Source organism: Trichophyton verrucosum (assembly GCF_000151505.1).
Source record: "Trichophyton verrucosum HKI 0517 chromosome Unknown contig00097_1.f1.exp, whole genome shotgun sequence".
Classification (NCBI taxonomy): Eukaryota; Fungi; Ascomycota; class Eurotiomycetes; order Onygenales; family Arthrodermataceae; genus Trichophyton; species Trichophyton verrucosum.
Genome location: NW_003315576.1, coordinates 45,846 through 55,066, shown reverse-complemented (window position 1 = coordinate 55,066; position 9,221 = coordinate 45,846). Strand labels below are relative to the sequence as shown.

The following is a 9,221-nucleotide window of genomic DNA, read 5'->3' as shown; positions in this document are numbered from 1 at the left end:
ATCTACGCACCTTCGTGGCCAGGCAGCGGCCGCTTGGGAGGGTGACATCCTCGGGATGTCTGCTACAGCGAGTCCATCCATCCAGCTTGCGCCTTGACGAGCCAGCGCTGGAGGTCCCTCACCCTTCACAGGCCTTTTCTTCCAGCAAAAAACAGTGACGGTGACGGAGCGATGGACGATAACAGCGGGTCTCGGTGCTAATCGGAGCCTTCTCATTGGTCAATGTCGCTTATCTGCAGACTTAACCTTAAAAAAAGCATCGACCAAGCTGGAACTTGATGCTTTTTTTTTTTTTTTCGAGATGCAAAAAGCCGAAGAAGACGAAGAAGAAGAGGAAAAAGAAGAAGAAGAAGAAGAAGAAGAGGCAAAGGGACAGCAGGGAGACAAGACAAGAAAGATGACTACCTGCTATGCGCATGTCCAGTCTCGGGCGGGAGAGGAAGAGGCAGCTGCTCTCCCCCAGACGCTTCTCTGTTCCTCGAGAGAACCTGCTTTACTTACTTACCTTACGGTTCATCCGTTATCTCAACCTGGTAGTTTACGAGTTAAAAAGCATGTGCTTTTCCACTTTATCTGCCCCCCGCCCCCCACCATTACTCCGTAGTCTTGTTTACTCTGCGTTGGCTGAACCACAAAGGAGGGATGTTAATTGGCCAGCTTATTTTCCTTGAAGGCCCGACATCGGCAGCTTGAGAGCCGCACTTTATTTTTATTTGTTGTTTCTGCTGCCGGTGGCCTTGACTCTTTTGGCCCTTTCGAGCTGCTCATGAATCTTTGAAAAAGGGGCATCGACAGAGTAGAACACCAAACACCAGCCGGACAGGGGTTTTACGTAACCCGATTCTGGCTCTTGGAGAAGATGTACATTGGGTACTACGGGCCGCTCGATACTGTTTATATGACGTGCGTGTTAAGTCAGTCTCCCTCCCGGCTGAAGCTGGGCATCGTATCAGACCGAGTGCCGGCTTCACGTTCGTATCTCCTTCGATAATGCCGAATCCTCGGCACAAAAGAAAAACAACAAACGCCCATCTTTTTCCCAGTCGTATTGGAAGCCCCGGAACAGCCCGCGCCCTCCCCCAAAATCCCCAAAAGCAACGACTGAAAGTGGGAATAGCAACTGGAGAGCTGGCCGAGAGGATCGGGTCCTTTCGGAAAGAAAAAGAGTCACGTGGGGCAGGTTGCATGTGGATTACTGTAGTTAGCAGTTCACGACCTCCCTTCACCTCCTACACCCCCTTATTATTGTGTAGCAAAAGGAGATATAGGGAGCAAAGCAGCTACCCCGTAACTAACTAGTTATGGAGTACGCCTTGGGGACTCTCTGCATATATGATGTCAGATATGCGAGGACAGGTGGCGACGGACTGATGCCGCTCAACGCCATTCATATTTCATACATTATATTTACACCATTCTGCAGGGAGGTGAACTCCGTGAATACGAAATTATTTGTCAATCGTACATAAAAGACAGCCGGATAGCAACGCTCAGCAAGGCTCCGGTGCGGATATAGGATCGGGGTCCTCGCGTGACGCATCTTCAACTTCATGGGTTGCTTTCGGTTTGTGGCCTGGGTGGCATCCTTCCACGAAGGGGGCTTCCACGCCTAGGCCCGGGGGTGGGAAGAGGTATGACAGAACAGTCATCCAGGTGAACCCCATCGCCAAACCAACAAAGAATGTGATATTGAACAATTTGATCCAGCCTTGCATGGCTGGAGATTTGTCTTCATTGACTGATGCGACAAGTCCAGCTGGGAAAAAAAAAGAAGAAGAAAAAGAAAAGCTGTTAATATACCATAACTAGTAACCAACAAAGCAATGATCTCTCAAGAGGGGCATCGACTTACGTATTTGAGACCATATACTGGCGGTAAAGGCGACAGCCCCACGCCAATTGAATCCATGCCAGTACCAATATATAGATGATGAGTCTCCTTTATACAGGTCGCAGAGCTTGAGTGCCTGGCGCCGGATGACGAGATAGTCTGATAGCATGATACCACTGGTAGGCCGTTAGGTCTCTGTTTGGATGTCAACTGAGGCTGGATCCGTATCTTACATCAAAGGGGCCATAAATATTCCAAATCCAGATAAAACTGACAGAAATTTATCTGCACTGGAAAGGAGTTGCCATGGCCTTGGTTTTGATTAGTTTGTCTTGTCTCTCTGTCGGCATCGTGCAAATCACTATACCACTCACTGAGATGCAAGGCCAATAACGACCATAATATAACTTCCTCTTCTAATGTTTATATATTTTGGTTGTAGACCGGCTAGATCCATTCCTGCCGAGACAGAGTTCAGTACAAGTGATATCTATAACCAAGGTCAGCAAGTTCTCAACCGTTGGAGCCGTTGAGGTTGGACCCTACCGCAAGCTGAGTCGAGACAGTGCCTATGGAGGCAAAGAATACACCAGCTCTGGAACGTGGGCTTGAACGATAGTGTTCCTGTATAGCAGCAAGAAGTTGGATGGGGCTCCAAATGATCTCTCCGAGAATGTCATTCACGGCACTAGTTACGATTATTCCAATCATAGCCGTAATCGTGATTGTTATGGGTGCAGCTATAAGCTGAGATAACGTTGGTGCCAGTGGCCGATTCGCATAACGGGTCCAGTCGGATTGACTTAGGGTGCTAGCACCCCATGCACCAAGGATCGCAGTTATCCCAAACATGACACCCCATCCTACAGAGCCTGTTGTTGCTGGCTGATGAAACATTGATCCAGGGCCTCCAGCATTCCTCACTGCCCTGTCATATGTTAGCAACGGGGACAGGCTTAGAAAAGAACGAAATCAACCAGCACATACCAAACCAAAATCCCGATACATGTTGAACTGAACAGTACGAACGAAATGCCAAACGGGATTTGGAGTCTTTCGGGGGGAATAAGCAATAAAGGCAGGAATATAAGATACCACAAGACCATGCCAATAAAGTCATTGGTGAGCAGGTGTGAGCTTTCTGAGAATAAATTCTTCATATGCGCAAAACTGGGGATAACTGCTCCCACGAGCACTCTGGTTGCTTGACCTCCCCTATATTATCAATATTAGTCTTGGGGGGTTTTTCTAATACTTTTTGAAGTAGAACTTACCAGTATGACTGCATTCCAAACCAGAGGCAACCAAGAAAACATCGAAGAACAACAGGAACTATTGCCATCCATGAGTCCGAAATGCATACTCACAGGTAGGTATCGTATTAAACCTACAGTATGATCCTCTCATTCCCCACGAGAACCTTGAAGCAACCGGAAAGCCGATATGGTGTCGCTCACCCATCCAACCGCATGCAACAGCAAGTAGACCAGTGAATATTCCACCCGCAGCCTGTGTTATCACACTATATCAGCCCCGATCATTGATTTCGATAGAAATCAAACCGATACGAGATACACGTACAACGCATCCAATTGCCTGTTGGGGACTTAGCCCGAATGCCAAAAGAGTGCTTCCTATGGTCCATGCTGATATGCACGAACCGGATACCATCCAGTAACCTATCCAATCCATAAGTCCATCCCGTCCACTTTGTCGGCATCATACGAAAATAGCATACCAGTATAGCCCCAAATTCCCCAAGTTCGCCTATCCGGAGGGATTGGTATAAGGTCCCTATTGCACCACACTGTGTTCTCGTACAGCGGGTCTTTGTCTATCGGCCTTTCAGCTCAGATTCATTAGCAAACAAATCGTCAACTACACAGGCAGTCAGTTATGGGTTGCATTGCCAAAAGCCACTTACACCGCCAACTTCTGCTTAAAACTGGCCCAGTCGACCATCTTGCCGGCTTTACACAGCTTTATAGTTAACAAACGGTGGGTTACAAAGAAATGAAGCCTTAGACCCGTTGAAGCGGAGCTAATGTGGAGATTGATATAATTAAAGGAATCTGGGGTATTTCAGCCGGGGGATGTGGGAAGTGCCAGAGTATTGATCAAGCCATTTCACCGCACAACTCATGGCGGTGGTGATCTGCATGGATCAATTATCTCCATGGGCAACATACTTGGTGCAACCATCATGCGCCTTTACAGCTTGTCCTCCAAATTATCGATCTTAGACCTATATGTAGCGAGTAAGTATTAATGTTTAGTTAGATAACTACTTAACTGGTCGATCTCGGCTGGGGAGCCGTTATATCCAGGGCGAGCCACGTTATCTTCAGGGTAACTAAGTTAACTAAACGATCGTGAGAGCCAGAGACAAGGAAGATCGAAGCATCCATGTCCCTGGGAAACTGGCTAACGAAGCCGCTCACTAACTAACGAGCTAGTTAGCTAACTAGGGGGGGGAAGCAAAAGACGAAGTCCACATCGGAGTAACTCCTGAGTGTCCCGTCTGCTATATTTAACTCGGCTGTGGGCTTTGTTTGACCATAATAATAGTGTAGCCAGGATGACCTCTTTCTTTCAACAAGGAAACTCTTAACTAGCTAGAGCCCCATAATCAGCAAGCGAGACAGTCCTGGCTTTCTGTCAAGGAGACAGTTAGTGGCGATGAAGTCGCAGCAGTCGTCCTTTTGCCTCTTCGGCACGACCCATGCTGGGGCAAAGTTACCAGGCTGGCGGGATGAGGCTCGAAGGCGATGATGATATTGGGGTAGTTAGAGGGCGATTTTTAGCAGATGGCGTGTTGGAGCCTATGCAATAGTAACAAATAACTTGGTCATTATCATTCTTTAAACAGCATAAAACTAGGAAGCAGGTATGTAGTTATGGACACTATCTAGGAGATGGCATTCAGTCTCATGGCGATATAATCCCCCGAAGCAATCGGCTCATACTTCTTGGGTTGGTCCGGACCGTAGCAACCAGGCAGGCAGTCAATCACCTTGTTCTTGTCTGCAACAATGAAGTAGGGAATCGAGTACCTGGCCCGGCTCATTCGTTGACCACCCGAGTCTCCATCCTTCTCCTGCCCGTTCTCATCCACGTTCACCACTGGCGGAGCCCTCACCCGATGCATTGTCGACCGAAGCGTATCGTTACTCCATCTCATAAGGAAATCTGCAATGTTCACCACCATAGTGCCAGGGATGTATGGAACAGGATTGAACACCCCCGTTTGGTGGATATCTTCGACTTCCAGCCCGCCAACGTCGTCCTGGAAGAGTAGAGTCATCGTAGCAAAGTCGGTGTGAGCAGCTATACGCTCTTTTTCGCCCTGTCGAAGCATCTCCTCTTCCACGGGAGGGTAGTGAAGCAGTCTGGTCTGGTTGTCTTTCATCGTATGGTACGATTCGAAAAAGTCCCTGTCGAGCCCCATGCCTATCGCCACTGCGCGCAATATTTCCTGCCCAACATCATGGTTGATCTCGAAGAAGTTGTTGAAGAACGCACGGAACCCAGGGATGGTCGACTCTGGCAGCCAGATGTTGGGGGTGGTCTCGTCGTCCTCCCGTCCCATCTCGAAGGATTCCTTGACGTCGGGGATCTTGCGGAGCTCGCCGAGGGTGTCGCTGTCAAACACCATCTGGGTCACCTTCTCGCGGCCTATGCCGGAGTAGCCTCGATGCCACCATCCCTCTGGCGGGTGAGGCGCCTTTTCCTTCTCAGACTGTGGAAGGTCGAACAGTTTTTTGCTCTATAACTAAAGCGTCAGTAGCTTGATATTTTCAACTAGCCATGACCATACCCAGGAAAACGCCTCATCAACAACCTCCTGGGGGACGCCGTGGTTCTTTAAGTAGACGAATCCAACATCTCGAAAGGCCTCGAAGATCTTCTTCCCTGTCGCCTCTGCATCTTCTGGGCTTCCATCACGGAACGGTGCAAAGTCGATGACTGGAATCTGGCTCATGGTTAGCAGGTAGACGTATGTAAGTTAGTGGCATATGGCTAGTTGCTGTAGTGGCTATAACGTCCAAGCAATAGTTAACCTGTAGGGAAATAATTACGTCTACTGATGCGGGGAGAATTTCAGCTGATATCATCGATCTATCACAGAGTTGTCCTTGGGCATCCTCATGCTTGTCACAGCTACTCGTCAACCCTCAGCCCTGGGTACTGAGAATGACATCGATCGCAATGATCAACTGGTTAACTCACTAGCTAGCCAGTTAACTAGTTAGTTAACTACTAGTTAGCCAGCTGCTGCGATGAAGCAAACAACAGCTTGCATATTCCGTAGCCGCAGCATCTCCGAACCGTTGACGACGGAGTCGATTGACATCAATCAAACCCGTTTCGGCAAAAGCTTGACCGTGGTTCTTCCTTTCTCCAGTCGCCAGGCCCGGCATAACGCAGTGCGGATTGGTGGAATACCATCATTCGAGTTTCCGTATTTAGAATGGCGAAGCGCCAGGGTGGAACTCTTGCTCGAGCGTTGACTTCTCGAGCCTTAAATCAAAATTTTAACCACATCAAGGAGAAAGGAAAGGATTTTTGACAGTTTGCCCCCAGACGCAGGTGTTTCGGAACCGTCGCTATGCAGACCAGTCTGGTGTCGCATAGGCTTCGTACTCGAGGAAACAAGAAGAACCTGTTCTGCGAAGATCGTTCCCATTGCTTTTCTCCTCGTATACTCCTTGCTAGTGCCCGGAGGTCGGAGATGGGGAGGGGCTGTAGATACCCTATACGGCCTCTCCAGTTGTCCTCGATCTATCAAAGTTGTGCTCCACCGTCTCACCGGGAATGATCGAGCCTAGCGTGTGGGGAGGCCTTGGACGAAGGGGGGGAAAGAGAGCGAGCGTCCAGGCCTTTCTTTTGGACCGACTCATGATGCCTTGCATTAGGGACCCCGTCGTGCTCGGTCTCTCGCCCGGCTTCGGTGGCTGTAAGGCAATATGTATAGAGCCTGACCCCCGGGTGTCCCTGATTTTCAAGCAGAAAAAAAAAGATATATCCACAGTCGGGGTGTTGGCCGCCGTACCTTTTGTCTATCCATTCTTTGTTGATACCGTATCAATCATCTGTGTTGACAATATCTAGAGAGTGATACTGCGGAGCCTTCCCTCTACAGTTCAGTTGATGACCATGGCAGACATAGCTCAAAAGAAACAACCAAAGCAGCGAAAGAGTTTCCAGATAGAAACTCGCTTTGGAGGAGCAAGAGAACTAAAGAGCCGCAAAGATAGACCGTGCGATGCATGCCGGCAGAGAAAGACTGCGTGTGTCATTGTAACCAAACCGCCATGTTTGTATACCGAGTTAGATCAACCCTTTCAATGGCTGTCCTTGCTGACTGACGCGGATAGGCCGTTTCTGTGAAAGCAAATGTGTGACCTGCTCTTTTATATCGACTCCAAAACCGCGCCGTCGGTCACCAGCTAAGAGTCAAGAGAAAGATGCCGAGCATAGCACCTCTCCTCCCGTCAATATGGCAACCAATTCAAGCGGTCCAACGCAGCATAGCGAAGCCCCGGTCTATCAATCACCACCGGACCATCTGAGCATGGCAGGGGTAGGAGCCCTGAGCCCAATATCGATGCTGAGTGTATCGGATCATGAGCAATACACAACACCAACATCAATGCCTGGATATCCGGCCGCCTTAGCAAGCCCCCATCATCCATCAGCCATCCCCGTCTCAGGACAGGTCTACCACCACCTCCCGGAATACTCATACTTCGCCAATCCAACGCCGCCTTCGCATCCCATATCGCCGGCCGCAGACAGCTTCAACCACATCGCTGGCCACGCAGCACATTTGATGGGCATTCCAGGGGAACAGCAGGATATAGGTGCTCTCTCATCATTTAGCTCTGGTGCCGTTGATCAGCCAGCCCACCATATGGACATCAACTTCAACCACGTCGAACCTGCGGATCCAGCACAAAATCTACCTCCCGACAACTTTTCCTTAGCCAGGGCCTGGTTCTGTGGGGTAGATAGAGGGAAATCCACGACTTCACACGAAGATGATGTGGAAGACATTGTAAGTGGCCAAGCTGATAGCCTGGTACGGCTATACTTCGCGAATGTCCATCCTGCATTTCCCGTACTCTCCAAAGGCCGGTTTCTGTGCGAGTACATCCAGGATAAATATAGCATCTCTCACACCCTCAGAGGCGCAGTATATACTCTTGCAGCCTATTGGTTACCCATGGATAGCACCTCACTAGTTTTCCGGGAGATGCTTTTTGAACACGTCCACGCCAGCTTGCAAAAGGAAGTCGAGCTAGAATCCCCACAGCTATCAACGCTTCAGACCTGTCTTCTGCTTCTGTACCAGCTTCAACCCCCTGAACACGCAACCGCGCAGGGATCCAAGGTTCTCGCCCTTTCAGCGCAGGCAGTTTCGTGTGCCCATGCACTCGGCCTACACCACAATGACACAGCCTGGGATATACCGGTGTGGGAAAAGAAGCTTCGTAGGAAATTATGGTGGGCAACGTACTATATTGACAGATGGACGTCGGTATCTCACGGTAGGCTGCCACATATTCAGAACGGCACCTTTGACACCGGGGACATTGAAGTTGAAGATCTCGTGTATGACGAGGATGTGGCTGGCCATGCGTGCTCGTCACTTGTGAGAGAGGAAAATCATCAGTCTGCTGTGTCTTCAGCTGTGCGATTCATTGAGCGGATCAAGTTGGCCAAGCTACTGGACACTACACTGGGATGTACGTCGTAGGATGTCATGGATATAAATAGGACCACAGTAGGTAGATGATTTATGTTATAAGTGACGAGAATAACGAATATATCGAATTGCTCTGCCAGTCGAGGGTATCACTTTGTATAATATCTGTGGATTCTGGATGTTGGCGTTGAAAAGTTGTTCAATGTAAAAACAATGCCAAGCCAAGGATCTCTACATATATATCTACAGACACACAAATGAGAAAAGAGATGAAATATGAACATGTTATCCATTACTACCTAGGGAACTATTAGTTTTCCACCGAAGACCGCATCTATGATTGAAGTAACGAAGAGAAAAAAAAGCTTTGTATTTTGTTTTAGAAAAGGAAATTAGGGATCTGCTTCGAAAGGAATGATTTGAGTAACCGACCCTCCGCCCTATCCTGTGTATGTTTTTTTTCCTCGGTTCGTTCGAAGGTGGAAAGAAAAGGAAATGGTCATCAAAGGACATAGGAAAAAGGAACATTAAAAGACACATGGTATGCACTCATTAGAAAAGGAAAAGACATGACATGATTGATGAACCCGGCGCCCCTTGGTATGATGATGTATGTTTTTTGTTTTTGGCAGGAATTATTGGTATTTTTTTCGTTAAAGGTGGGAAGAAGGGTGTCTCTTT

The 9,221-nt window shown here is 48.6% G+C and overlaps 3 protein-coding genes across 3 annotated transcripts; 2 read left to right on the top strand and 1 right to left on the bottom strand.

Annotated features, from left to right (window-relative positions):
- Nucleotides 1-301: 301 nt before the first annotated feature.
- On the top strand, nt 302-604 carry TRV_01093 (uncharacterized protein; the record flags this gene model as incomplete). Its single annotated transcript, XM_003024698.1, has 1 exon — nt 302-604. The coding sequence occupies one exon, from the start codon at nt 302-304 to the stop codon at nt 602-604; it is 303 nt and encodes a 100-aa protein (XP_003024744.1).
- Nucleotides 605-4,739: 4,135 nt separating this feature from the next.
- TRV_01092 (oxidoreductase, 2OG-Fe(II) oxygenase family) lies at nt 4,740-5,813 on the bottom strand (the record flags this gene model as incomplete). The annotated part of the gene is made up of 2 exons (XM_003024697.1): nt 4,740-5,597; nt 5,649-5,813. 2 exons carry the CDS (start codon nt 5,811-5,813, stop codon nt 4,740-4,742), a joined length of 1,023 nt encoding a protein of 340 aa, XP_003024743.1.
- Nucleotides 5,814-6,988: 1,175 nt separating this feature from the next.
- On the top strand, nt 6,989-8,854 carry TRV_01091 (uncharacterized protein; the record flags this gene model as incomplete). Its single annotated transcript, XM_003024696.1, has 3 exons — nt 6,989-7,148; nt 7,210-8,580; nt 8,736-8,854. 3 exons carry the CDS (start codon nt 6,989-6,991, stop codon nt 8,852-8,854), a joined length of 1,650 nt encoding a protein of 549 aa, XP_003024742.1.
- Between the last annotated feature and the right edge of the window lie 367 nt (nt 8,855-9,221).